The 18,555-nt window shown below is 43.0% G+C and overlaps 1 protein-coding gene across 2 annotated transcripts in view; it reads left to right on the top strand.

The window, feature by feature from the left end:
* Window positions 1-18,555, top strand: part of LOC120747322 (zinc finger protein GLIS1) — a 78,646-nt gene that overhangs the window by 22,795 nt on the left and 37,296 nt on the right. For both annotated transcript variants that reach the window (XM_040053110.1, XM_040053109.1), the window contains exons 3-4: window positions 8,402-8,594; window positions 9,846-11,352. In XM_040053110.1, coding sequence (XP_039909044.1) covers window positions 8,402-8,594; window positions 9,846-11,352 — 1,700 coding nt within the window. The remainder of the gene's footprint in view (window positions 1-8,401; window positions 8,595-9,845; window positions 11,353-18,555) is intronic.

Raw genomic sequence — 18,555 nt, 5'->3', positions numbered from 1 at the left:
TGTTTGATTGAAGACACATGTCTGCTCTGCTTTATTAGTCATTTATTAGTCACTGAGGTCAGGCGAGAGTTTTTTAGCCAAGGCACAACACTGCTGAATTTGAACATGACTCTGATCATCAGCCCTGCAGGCAGCCTGAATAGGTGTACAGTTACAGCGCACCCTAACTGGCCCTGAGCCGCTACGTGAAATTCGTCCAGTTATGTGAAGCGTGTTTAACAATCAGCGTAATCACAGTCACAGTGACCACAACCTTCCACCAAAGAGTGAGTCGTGCCCTAATTATAAGAATTATCGAGTCTGCATTCATTCATTGTTCCTGTCCATTGTCTTCATGTTCAGCCTCCATGGCCACAGCGGCTACATTAATCAGCGGGGAAAGGATTAGAAAGCCCTTTCCACTCACGATCACGATGCATCTGATCTTTATAACTTTGTGTGCTGTGTTCCCAAGGGATTTTTTTCAAATGAGGAAGCATGACAAATGGATGACATCAGAGCAGGCGGAGTGTACGGGTGGCTGGAACTTTATTTCTCGCCACGTAGTCGGCCAAAAAATAATCAAACGCGTCCCAAAACAAGTTCTCCAATAACCCCGTTTATCCAGTTATAATTGCAATCTTATTTGAGGGATTAGTTTATATACTCATGTTCAATGGAGCATATGTGCTGGCTCCTTTAGTCTTATTTCCTCTCTTATACATCTCATTGAGCTCTGCAGTTTACTGCCATCCTTTAGTGATGTGCACTGAAAGGAACGTGGTGCTTTAATTATACAGGAGGCAGATTGAGCAATAAAAACCAGTTGATGACATTTATGGAACAGAAGATACCACTTTGAATGTGAGAGTATTATTAGACATTGTTACAAAGAGGGCCCGTTTCCTGTCATTCCCAGAAGAGACCTTTTTTTCTTTTTAGGGGTGGCGTCTTAAGAGACAAATAACAATAGACTCCTTATTTGTGGCTCTGTCTTTAGTTGGCAATGCTAACATCAGTGGCTCTTTGTTGGGATGAGCGAGCACATCTGTACATGCTCTTCGTACTGAAAACAGCACTTGCCCCTGGTGGTTCTGGCGCTGCCCTGCCTCTTTCTCTCTGCCCCTGCTTCTCTGATCTCACGGCCTTACAGCATCACTCCCTAATTGGGCCTGAATGTTTGCAACCGTGTATAACAGAGGACCATCCCACCCTGCTTGTTCTGTAGTGCGTAACGGGATTGGACACAGTACTAGTTCAAGTTCAACTTAAGGTTTGGAGTTTCCTCTTGAAGATTTTGTTTTTACGCCTGTGAAGGTTCTCAGTCATCCAGGTCATCGTAGTCTAAGGAGCTTGGAAAGAAAAGCGTCTGGACTTCTTTAAGTTGCTTGAAGACGTTTCACCTCTCATCCGAGAAGCTTCTTCAGTTCTAGGGTCAAATGGTGGAGAGTCCCAGATTTAAGCCCTGTGGGAGTGTCCCCCCCGAGAGGGAGAATGGACCCCCTAATGATCCTCTTCCTAATCACCCGAGCCAAGGTGTGAAAACGGGTGTAGGTCACAATCAGCCAAGGTTTCGGGTGAGCTCATTGTGAAACCTAGCCCCGACCTAACATGTGATTTCCTGAGGTCAGATGGCCCAGGATGTGAGTGGGCGTTAAGGCGAATTGTTTTTACATTTAACATTTACTATAAAAAAAATAATGTGTTGGTTAATGAAGTTGGTTGACACTTAAGAGCTTGGCTAGCATGGTGCACCCATAGTTAGCTGCTAAATAGTGCTAACTAATGCCTTAGCCAGACAGACTTAGGGACTAGTCGGCAAACCCCGCCCCACCTCCGGCTGCTGTGTATTCCCCAAACGGTTGTTGAATGGCAGCTGGTTGTCACAGGGTGAAATCGGAGACAAAAAAAACCTAATTTCTGCTTGTTTTGACTGGTAGTAGAGTTCAACTTCGACTTGTCTGAGCTGTAGTGAAATTTAAACATTTGGCTTAATTAAAAGTTGAACTTTACGACCGCAAACAAAACCTTTCACAATGCGTTTAGTTTAAACACGAGCAATCTCCATATCCAATTTGCACAGCGCTTTTCGCCGTTTCAGTAACACTCGGCAAGTAGTTTGCATGTTTTTGCAGACAAGTTGCTGTCTGCTGTGCAACTTGCTGGTGACCATGTCAACCTGTTAGCCAACCGAAACAAATACAAGAAGCTTTTCCGTCTTCACCCCTTGCAGCCAATGCTAGTGACTTTCAACAGCCTCCAGCAATAATTCGCAAACGATTCACAGAATATAATTTTTTTTTCCCAGCAACCAGTGGTTGCTGGATGGTCACTAACCGTCGGCCACCCAGCAACCAGTGGTTGCTGGATGGTCACTAACCGTCGGCCATCTTGGATACAACTTTTGTTTTTTCAATAGGAAGAGGGTCATGTGACACATCAAACTTATTGGTAATGTCACAAGGAAAAACAACGGTGTGCTTGGTTTCAACGCAACTTTATTCTTGTTTTTCTTGTGACATTACCAATAAGTTTGATGTGTCACATGGCCCTCTTCCTATTGAAAAAACAAAAGTTGTATCCAAGATGGCCGACTTCTAAATGTCCACCATGGTCACCACCCATCTTGAGGAGTTTGCCCCCTCACATATACTAATGTGCCACAAACAGGACTTTAATATCACCAACCATTCCCATGTTATTACGCTGTATCCATATAAATGGCCCACCCTGTACTTAAGCTACAGTAAGCACATCTTCTATGGGCTTTTAGTGTACTTTACCTCATAGTAAGCCATATATTTGTCAGACTTCAGTGCAATAGCACAAATTTGCTGAACTCAAGCTCAGCAAACAGCTGCTGCTGCCTGTGTCAGCATCCATCAGTCAGTCTGGTCATATCTTTAGTAATGCACAACTGCCTCAATATAATTTTAATGGGTAAAACAAAAAACATGAACGGGGAAGTTAGCTGTAGAGAGCAAAGATGTTTTTGTTCCAGGCTGTAAACCTGTTTATGTCTGCTCGTTTGAAATTTAGAGTGTGTGGGGATCAGTTGGCTTTCGTTTTGGAGCCAGCGTCCAGTAGCCATTTTGAGGGACTGCAGGTTTTGATTCTTCATGTTGGTTTAATGTTTCCAGCTTCGGATATTGCCCTTGTTCCTTGCTGGCTCATTTCCTTGTTCCTCCATTTAACAGCTGTGTTGCCTGTGAGCTTGTGATGAAGCCGTATAGGCTGCTCAGCCACGATCCATTCAACTATATTAATGGATTACACAGACACACATTTCTCTTTCTCAAGTGTTTTTCAGAACATAACAAGAAAAAAATTCAAACTCAGAGCCAAGGGAATGTAAAGTATGATGCATAGCTGCTTCGCTCAATAGGCGAGTCATAACCTCTGCATAATCCAGAGAATGATCACCTCTCGCTCTTTCATTCACACACACACTCTTCACCTGTCATTCCTGTTGGATGTCTTACATTTCACCTCAGTCCCTGATGCTCTATCTGGCTCCCACCTCCTGATCAAACTAGGCTCTAACACACAATGAAATGTTCAACAGTGAATTACCATAGCACATTCAATATAAACTGATTTTACGTTTGGATTCGGTCCAAACCTCCATATGGCCGAGGAGGCTGCTGTTTCCCCAACCAGAGCATGACTGATTCTGTTAATGTCACAAAGCTCTAAATCACTGGAGCGCCAACTCTCTGCAGTGAAGGGATCAAGAACTTTAACACTCATGAAACACTTTTACTTCAATGTCCTGGAGAAAATCAGAAGGTGCCTCTTGTTGAAGACAACCCCTGAGTTGCAACACCTGGATACGGGGCTACTTAAGCAATACTTGGATGTGAATATTGGACACAGGAGCATAGTATGTTCATACTTTACATCTAATTGGAAACTGCTGGAAAATTGCGTGTAGAGTCCCACATAAGATCATAGGAAGTCAATAAAACTTTATGTGTAAGTGTAACTTTTACTGAAAGAATACACAAAAAAAAACACCTGTAGATTACTTTGCATGTGCTCAGCGCTTTTTTGTTTTGCTGCTCTACACAAATTTTGCTCAAACATATTTAATCGATCAGGTTTCAGGTTCAGGTTTATTCATTTATATTGCACATTTACCAACAACAGGGTTGATCAAAGTGCTTAACAATCAGCAAAAAACAGCAAGAGATTAAAAGTTAACAAACAAACACACCAACAAACATCAAAGGTGACATAAAACAGGCCTGATGATGGTTAAAACTAATTTGATCCAAAAGCCAAAGTAAAAAAATGAGTTTTAAGACGCTATTTAAAAGAATGAATAGACTCAGAATTGTGAATAGAAGCGGGGAGACTATTCCAGAGTCTAGGTGCTGCAATTGCAAAGGCCCGATCACCTCTGGGCTTCAGCCGGGATCTAAGTTGTTCTGAGAGCATCTGGCAGGATGATCTTAGTGCCCTCCTGGGCTTGTACAAGCGGAGGAGTTCAGTCAGGTAACTGGGTGCCAAATTGTTTAAAATTTTAAAAGTAAGCAAAAGAATTTTAAAGTCTATACGGTGTTTGACAGGGTCACATCATCATTAATTTTATTCAGTTTGTGGTTTGTAGGTTGGGCAAACAGATGCAGTCATAGTTCATATTTCTCTGTTTGGATCACGTGGCTCTTTCTTTGTACCCAAGAGGTTTTATGTCCTGCTGACTACTTCCTAATCCGAAAAGGACAGAGACAGAAGAGTTTTGCTGTCCAAATGAAGGGCAGTGCTGTGCATATTTTAAATATATAAAGAAACAAACTTTTGAATTTGATGGAAACAGATGAGACAGGACCTCTATGTAACATCTCGTCTTCTTTTAACGAAGTCTGGGACCTGAGGAGACCAGTTGTTGGACTCCTGGGAAACTTGTCTCATTCTTGTCTGACATAGAATCATAGCTGCCCCACAGTCCTGGGTTGTCATAGTTTTGTTTCATTACGTGCCAGATGTTTTCATCTGGTGCAGTCCCCAGGTCAGTCGAGCGCTCTTCTACCACCAAGCCACGCTGTTGGAATAGCCACAGTTTGGGGTTTAGCATTGTTGCTGTGAAACCTGTATATGCCTTTAAGCATTGATGGTGCCTTTCCAGATGTTCAGGCTGCTAACTCCATATACACCCCTATAGCATCAGAGATACAGGCTTTTGAACGGAGCATCTCGTATTTTCCAAAAAGAATCTGACCAAATTACAGTTTTCCACGTTTCCTCCGTCCATTTTAAAGAGCTTGGCCCAGAGAAGACGGCAGTGTTTCTGGATACACTCACATGGCTTCTTCTTTGCTTTAACCTGCCTTTGTGGATGGCACAGTGAACTGTGTGTAAGACGGTGTTTTCTGGAAGTGTTCCCAATCTCATGGTGTGATTTCCATGGCAGAATCATGCCTGTTTTTAATGCGGTTCCCTCTGAGGGCCCGAGGATCACGGGCCAGTGTTTAGGAATTGGGTTTGTAGTTGAGAGTTAAAAACACAACTGTTGAATTTCTTTTTTCCTGCAAATATTTTTAATATAATAAAAAAATGTAAAAATTGTCTAAACACCTTGAGCCACACAAGAACCTTAAGCAAGTAAATATAATGTCAGATGAGCAAAAACAAAAACGCTTCACATGTTGCACTGTGACAATTTATATTTCACAAAAATCAAGCCAAAATGCAGAAACCGTATGTGAAGCATTACGTACACCCTTTTGAATTGTGAGCTGCTGGGAGGTTATTTATGAGGCTGTTATTCTACAGTGAAAAGATTATTCACAGGAAAACACTTAAGACAGATGCACATCTTCCCAAGAGTGGATGTCGCAGCAAACTCACACAGGTCAGACTGTGCAACGATGAGAGAAATGTAAAAAAGCCAAGAGCGTCATCTCTGACGGTACAAATAGAAAAAGACTGAGCGGGCTGCCAGGAGAAAGCCTCCTCTCTCAGAAAAGTTTGAAAGAGCAAAGCGGAGATGTTTGGCCATAATGCACAGCTCCACGTTTGGAGAAAACCTAACACCTCATACAAATTGTCAAGCAAGGTGGTGGAGGGGGGACGATTTGGTCTTGTTCTGCAGCCGCGGGGCCGGAGCGCCTTGCAGCCATTGAGCCAAACGTGAAAGTGTTTTAAAGTCAAATGCGAGACCGTCTATTGGACAGTGTATTAAATCTTGGGGTGTACTTAGTTCTTCACATAATGCTTCTGCATTTTGCATTGAATCGACGATGACGAGGTGAACTACGTCATATTATGTTGTTCGTCTCAGGTTATATGTCCCTAATTTAAAGACGTTCAAAGGACATAAATTATTATATCCTGATATATAAAAGCTTAGAAGTGACAGATGGTGCACTTTCTTTCTGTTTAGACTGTCCTGCAAAACAGCAAATGAATTCTGCCGCTGTTATTGTAAATCAATTTTAAGACAGGTTATCATCGTTTCTAGATATTTATCTTGTTTATCTCTGTTTGTAATTCGTTTCTTTTCCTGCAAACATCATTATTGTGGAAGGGAGTAATGAACACTGTCTCGTATTTCGTATTTTGTTTTTTTATTATTAATAAAGGCTGGTAACTAGGAGATATGTGTGCGAGTGCATGTGCATTCAGTCAAAGCCTGATTGATTTCTAACCTAAGGCGGGGAGATGCTTGGTTCACATCGTCGGGCCTTGAAGATTTCATACAGAAACTCATTTGTATACACTAACCGGTGAGATGCTCGGCCAACAAATGGTAAAAATAAATAAATAAATGAAATAAAACAAAGTGGAGCGGTCCAGATTTTGATAAACAGAGCGATTTGTGTTGCTTGAAAACAGGCGAGAGCTGAAGTTCATCTCGCCTTCTGTTAACAGTTTTGAGTGAAAGCAGCGTTGTTCCCTGGGCGATGCTGCACTGTTTGCGTTGCTCGCTTTGCCTTTTCTCTACTTCTTTGTGTTTCTGCTGTGACCCACGAAAAGACAAACGCAGCGGAGACTTGGGCTCGTCAGCTGTAGGAAGGATATGTGAAAATATGTTTGTTAAACTGAGGATAACATGACCACAGAGTGCCCTTGTTTTCTCTTGTCTTTTGTTCATTCTTATAACCTTTTTCCCATATTCCAAAACATTCCCTCCCTCTCTCTCTTCTGCTCTCTTTCCATCTGTTACTAATGTTGTAATAGCTTTCTTACGCCTTTCTTTTTCCTTTTTCATAAATCCCTATTTTTGCACGTTTCACTACATTTAGTAGATTTTCTCCTTTACGTGCTTTTTGTCTTTTTTTCCTTCTTAATGTTTTCTTTCACATACAGAATAGCTGGTTGGTTTTATTAATTATAGCTTGTAGTGTGTGATAACATTATCAGTAATATTGTTAGCAGAAAATTAAATTTAAGAAATTGAGTTAAGAAAGTTGGAACAGGGGACGCGCAGTCGCCTGCACACGAGCGTGGGGATATCGACTTACCCTTCAAAAACATTTCCTCATACACCAAGCCCTCCCTTCTCTCACATTCATCCCTCTCTTTGTTTTTTTATTACATTTATGGCCACAATCATAAAGTATGCAATCTTCATCAAGTAATCACATTAGACAAACGTGTTAAAACACACATTTGAATAAAATGACAGGTTATGACAGATTTGAATTTAACACATTTTCCTGTTTTTTTTTTTTTTTTTTTTAGTCAGAAAAATGAATTTTGTCTTCTTAACTCCTCAGCAGTTATTCTCCTTTTATTTATTCGTATATTTTTAATTGTTATTTTTTCTGAGATGATAAACACCTTTGTGTTTAGCTCTTGATTTTTATGTTAACTCACCGCCTACTTACATTAGACTTGTTACAAAATATAAATTAGCCAGTGAAACAAATAAATGATAAAATGTGATAAATGATAACAATTAAAATAATTGATTTTTAATTTTTTTTAATTAAAGGTCTTGAAAGATAAAACAGTTTCACTTCATTTGGCTGAGTTAGCTCTTTTTCCAAAATGACATTTGGATTAGAATTTCTTCGTTACTCCAGCACTAATATGTGACGTTATTCTTACAGCCACCAGTCGGATATTGCCAAAGAGCTCTCTGTGTATCACTCGACGCGGTGATAGTTGAGGCAGCCAACAACTATTCCTCGAGAGAATATTCATAATGTAATAGAGTTTCAACATGTCCGTGATTGCATGCATCCCATTGTAAACTGATTATTTTCAGCTGTCTCTTTTTCCAGGACGGTCAGCAGATCACTGAGCTTTAGCTTTAGCCAACTTTTAATTTGAGAGTAACATCGGGTCAGTGTTCTGCTAGCTAAAAACATACCTTGATATCAGCACGCACAACGCATGTGTTGGTCTGCTTTGACAAAAGGTGTGCAGTTTGTGAAGTAGACTATTTAGTAATATTATCTCTGTCCATTTCCAGTGAATGGGACCTACTGCTCAGAGAAGGATGCAAATGCTGAGCTGGGCAATGCCGAGGGCCCCCTGATGCGATGTGGGCAGAGCCTGCTGCTTCCAGCGGGGGGTCATTCGGAGGGGCTTTACTCCCAGAGCCTCCAGTGCAGCAGACCTACACCTGACCTCCTTCTGCAGGATGGGCCTCATCAAGACTCCAGGTGAAGTGTCACTGTTCCCGTTTGATATCATATTTTTCCACTTCCAGTTCTGAATGTTTCCTGTTTGGTGTAGTGTTACTAACAATATGCAGGTACAATATGGTTCTCATTATATTTGCTATTGTGAATCAGTTGCACACATATGTTGCTAGACAGCATTGCCCAGCGGCCTCATAAAACACACTGAAGTACAACATTTATGCTACACTAATGCAATTCCTCCGTGTGCAAATTGTGACTACTGTTGGTCAAGGCAGAAGTGGATTTGTCCTCCTTCTCCCTCCCCCGACTCCTCTCTCTCTCTCTCTCTCTCTCTCGTCTTAGCCATCCGGCTGAAAGCGTCTGGACAGACTTTCATTTCTCCCGTATTGTCTCTCAATATTTTCAGTACAGCCGAAGAGGAAATGAGGCTACCGAATAGAAAAAAAATAAGAAGAGGGGTCAAGTCTTTATTAACAGCAATGATGACAAGGCCTGCCAGTGGCTTTCTCCTGTCCCAGTTAGCATTAGTGCTGTTTTTTCCTGGGCGTGCTCTGGGGAAGAGACAAAGACGACAGCCAGGGAAAAAGAGAGCTCTTCTCACATCACTCAGGGGCTTTGGACAAAATCCATAATGAGCCAACTGACAGGAATGATTATGTAGGAGATCACAGCAACGCATGGAGAAACATGACCTGGGTTCCCCATTCAGCAAGGCAAAGATTCCCACCATAATACACAGTATTGTAAATGGTGACCCTTCATAGGCTGCAATTATACCACCAAAACAGGTGACTCCCTATTTATCCCCACTGTTGGGTTGGGTTTAACCCCTTTGTGTCATCAAAGCCCGTCAGATGGACACACCAGCCAGTGGCCTCTCGGTCTCAGTCGCCGTCCAACCCTCCCCCTCGCTCTATTATTAGTCTTAAATGCCCATTCATATCCCCTCACTACAAGAAGATCCTCTTTCATTTATTCATTAAAAAAAGCCACTTTGGATTATCAACAATTTTCTGTTGCTGTTCGCTTGTCATGGTCTATTCCATCCATAACTCCCTTCTGATACGGGAGGCTCAGCTGAAATATTTTAGGTTAGTGGGACCTTTTACGTGATTTTCATTTTAAACTGAAGAAAAATAGAGTATGAAACGACAGTATGAAAAGGCAGAACACTGACAGCGATGTTGGTGGGAAGGATGAACCAGCCTGTCTGTCAACAGGCACTGAGCTAATAGTGCTCACATTCCTTTTGTATTTTTCTCCCCGCAGATCCTCCTCTGCCTTCGGGAGGACCCTGCCAGGGGCCTCACCCAGCCTGGGCTGCGGTGCCAGCGGCGTTCGCTCCTCTCTCCCTTACCCAGTCAAACAGGAGAGCTCGATGGGCTACAAGATCTCCAACGTGGCGTCTTCATCTCAGGCTGGATTTCAGGCCCACGCCGCAGGCCAAGTTTTGGAGGTGGCCAGGGATGAGATGGTTGGGTCACTGCATGTTAGCAACAGCGGTAATGGCGTATGTGCAGTGAGCGGTGTAGGTAGCGCTGTGCCAGGAGACGCAGGACAACCGTTTAATAATGAAGATGGCTCCTCCCCGCTGGCTTTGTCTCCAATTGGCTCCCGTCATTCAGCGCGGCTGCTCAGCGCTGGCAGTCTGAAGAGACGCTGCCTGTCCCTGGCCTCGCAATCCACCGCCGCTGCTGCCACCGGTTCCCCATCAGCTGTTGGCACCGCTTCTGAGGAGATCAATATCACCGCAATCATCTGCTCCTCCTCCCAGATGTCGATGGTCGCCTGCGTCAACGGGTTCCGTACTAACCTCTCGCCAAGCAACACCAGCAGCGCCGGCTTCTCTTCCTCCTCCTCCTCCTCTACTGCTTCCCCACCCTCTAACTCGTGCTCACGGGAAGCCCCCCAGAGGCCCCCACCACACAGCAGCCCCCAGCAGGCTGCACTGCAGGAGAGCTGTCAGCTGTCCTCACCTGCCACCTGCCTGTTGTCTCTTTCCTCTTCCTCATCCTCTTCTTCAGTGTCATTAGGGGAGCCGGAGCAAGGCCAAGGGCAGAGCCTGGGGCTGTGCGAGGAGCAGGGCTCCATGCTGCAGGGGCGTGGGGCTGGAGGAACAGCTGAGGGAGGAGGAGGAGGCTCAGACGGGTTGGGGCTACTGATGAGTGGGGCCCTGATGTCTGGGGCTCTGCATTCGGGGCCTCAGGGTGGGGGTCTCCCAGATGGGGGCCAAAGATCTGGGGCTGTCCTCAAGCAGGAACCGCTCGATGACTTCTCTCCCAGCGAAGACAAACTCTTTCAGCACCACTATCATCATCACCATCACTTAAGTGGGCGCAGTGGGAATCTTCGTCACGCTCACCACCCACCTCGATCGGCCATGCCTCCGCCTTACCACTTGCACCAATATGTGGGGCCCACTCCCAACGGCCCACTACACCATCACAACCAGCAGACAACTCCAGTCTCTTCCCTCGGACTCAAACCAACCTCAGGAGGCCCTGCGGTGGCCCACGCAGCCCCCGAGCCGGAAGAAGTCGGAGGAGGAGGGCTGGTGGATAAACAGGTGTGTCGCTGGATTGACTGCAGTGCTGCTTTTGAGCAGCAGGAGGAGCTTGTGAGACATATTGAAAAGGTCCACATCGACCAACGCAAAGGTGAGGACTTCACCTGTTTCTGGGCTGGCTGTATTCGGCGCTACAAGCCCTTCAATGCACGCTACAAGCTGCTCATTCACATGAGGGTCCATTCTGGAGAGAAACCCAACAAGTGTATGGTGAGTCATCATAAACCACTAAGTTCTTCTCCCACCACAGACCAAAGCCAAAAGATTCGAAACATATACGTAGAATATTGTAAAAAATCCCCTCGTAGTCAGCGTTCTTATTCCTTCTGAAGGTCTTCGTTGTATTTATTAGTTTAATATGAGTGTAGTTTATCTCATAATTGAAACCATCTGGGATTTTTTTTTTTGTTTAAATTAAATACAAGCACATATTTCACAACATAATACAGTAATTCAAGAAGATTTTTTTTCCTCAGAAAGATACATGTTGTATCCAGAAAAAAAAAGGACTGGCCTTGCTTCACTGCTGATTAAATTTCAACAGAAACTCTTATTTTGTTTTGGTTGAGAAACAGTTATGATTGTAATTCCCGTATTTCAAGTGGAACATGCAAAACACAAAAGAGTTTTTCTTCCACCGAAGATGTGAAATGCCGTAAGAGCAGCAGTCCTTAGATTTGCGGTTGTATTTGCAGGTAAGGCTTCAGGTTGCACAAATCAACACACTAATCAGCGTCAAGCTGTCACCTCCCAGCGTCCCTTCACGAATGGAAAATGCCCTCCAACCTTTAAAACGATTCAGTCCAAATACACAATTAGTGCACAATTTGTGTAGCAAGAAGCCGTGTTTATTTTCACGGGCACTTCGTTTTTTGAGAAGGGATTCAGATCGTGAAAAGCCAACGCATGTGGTTAACATAACCAAACAATGCCCACATTAAATGGGAGCTTTAAAAGTTTAGCTGTCCCACAAGTATTAAGTGAGTTGGATTCATATCCAAGGCAAACATGAGGAGAAATGTAGTCTGGAGAAGTGAGACACGGAGGCTTCACCCAAATCTCTCTCTGTCAGCGGTCTTCTTCAGGTTGAAGAATTCATCCAAATCCAAATGATAATTGAAAAAATGTATCATGTTTCTGTAGCGCCTTGTTCTCCAGATCTTGTTTGTTTTCCTAAAAAACCAGTGGCTTGTGAAATGAACTAAAGGGAGAAGCTGGTTTTACCGTCCTTGTGCGCTAATTAAGACATTCATGCTGAATCTACTAATTCTCCTGCTTGCTGTTACACATCTGCTGACCGAAGGCAAAAAGACACAAACTCAACTGTTGCTGCTGTTCTCCCTGCTTTGCGTCACTCTGGGATATTAGTGTCTCTGCTTCCTTGGCTCAGTAAAAATTTGGAAGTAATTTGCTGTTCGTGCCTAAACTGTTAATTCAGCTTCAGCGTTGTGTTGTATTACAGGCCTTTCATTTGTCCCTTTTGTTGTTGTTGTTGTTGTTGCTCATTAAAGCAATGTGTGTTTGCACAGCAGGCACAGCACGTCTGGTGACACACAGCAGATTTATGCGTTTCGTATAGGTGTGCATAAATGTTGCGCCGAGGTGTGTTTTTGGAGATGCTTACCACATGTGAGAGAACAATTCGTCTCAGTGTGGACACGACGCTGGACTTTGTCTGCGGATGTGAGTCACTGTGAAACTCACCTTAACCTCCTGTTTATGCTCAATGCATGAAAAAACAAAGTCACGGCAATGGCAGTACATTGAATCACTCTCACAATAGGAAGTATTGATTCCATGTGCAGTACAATGAATTGTAACACTCGTGGTTTCCCCCCCCAGAAAAAACCAACATAAATAAGAAATGGTTTAAAGCTTGCATCAACACATCTAATCATCTGGGATTTAATGTATGTTGATCCGGGACTTCAGCAGATAAACTCTGAGGCCCTGGGAAAATAAACACACTCTGTGTGTGTGTGTGTGTGTATTTGTAACTCTGTTTGTGTTTTTGTAGTCTATACACGTTTAAGTAAATGCTCTGCCCTCACTGGAAACCTTGTGCCTCTGTGTGCGTCTGAAAAACGTCTCAAGTACCTTCTTAGTTTTTCTTTCTTTCTTTTTCTGGTGTCTGGGTACGTGCGCTTTTTGCCACTAGCACTGATGCCTCTTGTGCTCCTTGTGCTCATGCAATAGACAAAGGCATTCAAGAATTCGAGCAATTCATATAGAGGAAACAGATGAGACCTTCTGTTTTAGGACCAAATGCTCTAGAAACAACAGGGCTAATCCTTTTATTATCTTTCTAGCGGCAGATTCCAGCAGGCGCTCATGAAGCGAGGCCTGCCTGACATCCAAACATAACACATCCCCCCCCCCCTCCTGCTCCATATATACACTCTTTCTACTTTCTTCATGCAGCTGCACAGGATTCGCTTCATGCTGCATCTTGGCGGCAAAAAGTCATTATCACAACACACAGTCGTACCTCGTCCCCTGCGTGGGTCTGTCACCTGGCTAATATCTTACCAAATGTCCCATTTGAGAAACAAGTCGACGACTGAATTTGAGGCTCTTAAAATGTTGCGCTACCTTTTTAGAAAATATTTTTTGTTCCTATTCCCTCCAATTAAAGCCAGCCCTGAGTTGTTGCACAGGGCAAGCAAATGCCGAGGGACACACGGGCGAAAAGGAAACAACATAATCTCTCTGCAATATCCTGTTGTGTTTCATGCCTAATTCACTTGTTGTTTTAGTTTATTGCATTTTTTCCTGCGTCTGCATAAATATTAAAAATATATCCAGCAAGAGCAGCCCTGTCATGGTCCTAGACTTTGATATTGTTCTTCTTTGTCAGAGGCCGACCTTGTGGATTTGAAGTGTCTGAAGGCTGCACTGGGAGCTATGAACTTCAGAAAACATCTTTCTTAAACCGCTGAAGCTCTGTGTGCAAAGGGCGGCGTGTTTACATGGCACAGTGACTTCAGGCAAGAGTACAGTGTTGTGCTCTTTATTTGGTTGGTTTGGCAAAGCAGTTTAGATCAAATGTTGGAGAAAAATGTGCTCATAAAATTTTAAAACATTGGTGCGCTTTAAATGTTTTTAAAAGGGGCTTATGTTGCGGCGGGATGCAGGATTCATTCTGCACTTCGAGCATAAATAAAATGTTGCTTATTCCAAGCTGTTTGTGCTAAATGTCATAGTAATGGTCTTTCAGAAGGATTTTGTAATTTTAGAACAAACACTGTTGATGCGGTGGATTATGCGCAGCACATGGCAAGTGCAATTTAGTTTTCATATGGAAACATTATTAAAGCTTCATATAAATATATATGTTTTATGTATTTCAGGTAAAATGATTATTGAGTAGGATCTTGTGACATAAGGAGAAAACGTCTCTATAAAATGATACATTTAAAGGTTTTCGTGTTGCTAAAGGCGAGTCAAAGAGCCGCTCTTCCATTTCACAATGACAAAAGCCAGCCAGCATTAGCTGCTTAATAGCGCTCTTTCTAAACGTATGCACATGTGTGTATACGGAGACAAACACCAACACACACGCTCGCTCTGACTGACACACAGTCAAAGGACTTGTTGAAGGAAAGTTGGATGTTGAGGCCTGCTGGAAAAAGGCATAGATCATGGAATTTCCTCTTTCTTCACTGGTGTGAAACCAGCTAACATATATATTTAGATTTACTAGACTGTTTTTTGGAAGAGAGTGGCTGCGTCCCTCTGCAGCAGACGCTCAGATGTAGAGTGCAGCCTGCTGCCAAGATGCCGTGTGTTTCCTGGAATAAATGGAGTCTTTTGTGAGCAATCAGCTCAGGTGCATGAGATAAAACAGGGAGTGCCATTAGCTAATTAAAACTGAGGTTCAGCACATGACCCGACTTTTCCTCTGAATGCTGCCTGAAACTGGAGCTGTGTGAGCAGCGGGTGGCGAGTGACGCAGATATTAATGTGGCCGTATGAGCCTCGGACACTTTAGAGGCCACAATCTCTGAGCCCAGCTTCTGACTCCGTTCACAGGTATTCGTATTAAACATTCAAATAAGATCAATATATGAACAAGCCAAAAGCTCAGACTGCTCTAAGCACTCAGCTTCAGAAATGTCTTTTTCTACTCCTGCACCTGTACGATGTCATTAAGTGCCTCCATCCCCAATATGGCTCTAAGCACTGAAACCATGTCCACCTGTTGTTTATGAGGTGCACCGAAGCCCACCATAAGATGCATACGGATTATTTTGAACTGTGAATCCTGCAAAGCTTCTTTAATAAAATCCCAAAATAAAAATGTCTGTGCGTGATTACTCTGTGGCACACAAGGAAGCCGAATTACCAAAACAACATGTTGTGTTTCTGTAAGTCCAACAAACGCTGCAAGCTGCACACGCATATTCAGTCCCACATGGAGGGAGAAGATACGTCTGTGTATGGCTCATTTAAAGTAATCAGTGTCAACAGAAGAGAAAGGCAATGGTTTAGCATGTCAGGAGTAACTCCATGCTCAGGAAAGAAAGCTCCTAGTCTGTTAAGTTGGCGCAAACGCAAAAACCTAATCAGGACCTAATAAGGACCTGGAAGAGATCAACTTTTAGCACTTCATCTGAAGCTCCCTCTGCTACTCATTAAATAATTTTCAGCATTAGCTTTGTCATTCATTCCCCAGGCAAATGAGTTCATCAGGTAGCTACATAATTTCTCTCTACAAACCCATAATTCCATCCTGTGGCCATCCTCTGTCTTCCTGTCATATCAGCAGTGCTGCTTGGCAGTCCAGTCGTCATGCTATTAGTAACCCAACGCTGTCCATATGTGATAGTCATATGATGAAATTGCTGGCGAAGGGGCTCTGCCACTGATGTTTTGGCATGTAAATGAAAGCCCTGGATAGATGAATGTTGCTTGTTTTCCTTGTTGAGGAGCCCCAGCCAAGAGCTTGTCAGGCCGAAAAAGTTTTCCAGTCAATCTTTGTCAGTAATGTAGTCCAGTACTCAAGAGCCTCCCTCCCAGCATCACCCCACCTTTCCCTTATTGTTCAGATCTGAACATAAGACTGCTTTGATGTATTCAACACACACTCAATCTACACAATGGCAAAATATACCTCTATTTCCCCTCCTTAATCTGTGTGGTTAGTGCTTTATTTAAAGACAACATTTGTAGTTGATTAAATATTAATATAATCACTAGACTTGCTTTTAAATATTAAATGTAATTTTATGCTGCCGTTGGGTACATGTACTTTAGTAAAGTTTGCCAGCCCCGAGCTGCATAACATACAGGAAAAAATATACATTAGAGTAGATTTATATTTTAAATGAAACGTTTCACAGTGAAGAAAAATGAAAACACTGGGGGCACAAATTCCTAAAAAGTTATTCTAATAATAAGCAGTGACTTGGGATAAAATCTTTTCTTGTCTACGTGATTATTTATCATTTAATAAAAAATAATAATAAACAATAAAGAATCACTGCCTAATGGCGCGTTCGTGGGTTAAAGTTGCCATAAATAATCTGTTTCTTTTAATGCTAATTTTCATGCTTTAGAATATTTAATATGCACTGAAACAGAATCTGATTCAAATAAGTTGAAGATTTTCTCATTTTCATTTTATTTCAACATTTAATGTCTCAAATCATTTAACTCTGTTTCAGTTGTTTCTACACGCGTTACCATGTCAAAGTGGGATCGCTATGTTTCTCAGCTATTGCACCACAGGTCTGAAACAAGTTTTCACAGACGTTTTTCTTCCTCTTTATCAAATGTCGGATGTAAAAATTGCCTGTGGCACACCAGAAATGCAGCTTGGTTGGTATCCAGCTCCACAACTTGTCTCACTGATTGTTTGTACAGAGGAAAATTGCTTGATTTGGGCCCATTCATTGCAAAAAGTGTCACCAGCTTACGTGTCTAAACTGCAGGATTGGAGCTGCTTTGTGTAGAGGTTTTGCAACTGGAGAAAAATGTGTTAGGACAGAACGTTATGTGAGCTTTTAGCTTGGAGGGAAAAGTTTGTTATTTAGTTACACACACACTTGACAGAGCGATGTAAACCAGTGCGTGCGTGGGCAGGTCTGATCTGTCTATAAACAACAACCGTCCACAGTGGCAAAACTCCCTGAACGGTTCATGCTTGATTCTTGCTTTTAGAAATAACCAACAATGTATCACAATATCAGCAATAGAGCATTTCTTGAAATCTGTATCCAGGTCACCTACAGCCTTCAACCTCTTACCCTGATCAAAGCATGCAGGATTTGCTTCATGTGATCACACTTTAATCGCATTTCTCTGGAATGCCGTATTTTGAGTTTCCCCATTTCCTCAAACTTTTTACCACACTCCGGTATCAGGAGCGGCTGGTCATACATTGCACAGACATTGTGTCATAATTGTGTTCCATCCGCAACCATAATTGGTTTAACCTCTCTACTGAGGCAGATCAGTTTACTAATAAATGAGCAATACGAAGCCGGATTGTGTGTCTGAGGTCTCCACAGTGTTCGGACGGCTGTTTCGGGGATACGTGGAGCAGACAGAGGATGGCTTGATGGTGAAGATCTGTGAAATCCCTTCTAGACTCCTAAAAACGACCCTGGTTGTTAGCGCTCAGTAGCAGTGCTTTCGCGCTGTGTACAGTCACGGATCATGTGCATTATGTGTGCATAACCGTTTCTCTGCAACAGTCAAACAGATAATTATAGCCACAGTTTGTGGTATTTTATAAAGCTAAGGCATAACAGGTTCTTTCTCTTCTGAGGCTGCCATCCTTTCCAACTTCTCGTATTCACACGCCGGCCTTGTTTTGTGCCAGACACATTTGTGCCACAGCAGCCGCTCTGTAAACACCCACCAAACTGGCTGGTTTGTAGTATGTGTGCTCTGTGTCTGTGGAACAGAAGTAAATCTCTTAGTGAATCCACGTGTTTGCTTTTTTTTAAATTATTTTTTGCTGACTCGTCTGTGCTGCAGAAGTCACTGCAGAGTATTTATTCCAGAGCAACATCTACCCCGAGCCATCCTCGCATCTCCAACCAAAAGAGCAAATAAGAAGGACATTTATACACACCGGGACTACTTTAGTGTCAGGGCCACAGTACAACCCCAAGGCGGCAGTATCCATTCGCCCGCCCGGGCACGTACACGGCACCAGACCTGCCCTGCAGCCAGCGTATATGTGAAACTGAGTTGCTACCGTACAAAATAAACACCAGGAGAAGTACGAGTAAATTATGTAGCGAAAGACATGTTTACGTTTAGGGTGTCAAGTTTAAATTATGCACCGTGGTGTTCTGTGGTTAGTGTGCCGGGTTTAATTTGAATGTTTGTGAGAAAAAGTGAAGGCTGGAAGAAACGGAGCCAGACAGGCAATCCAGCTCCACTGATGTCACCCCAAAAATG

Source organism: Simochromis diagramma, unplaced genomic scaffold (assembly GCF_900408965.1).
Source record: "Simochromis diagramma unplaced genomic scaffold, fSimDia1.1 OVJJ01000419.1, whole genome shotgun sequence".
Taxonomy (NCBI): domain Eukaryota; kingdom Metazoa; phylum Chordata; class Actinopteri; order Cichliformes; family Cichlidae; genus Simochromis; species Simochromis diagramma.
This window is presented reverse-complemented; position numbering and strand designations above follow the sequence as displayed.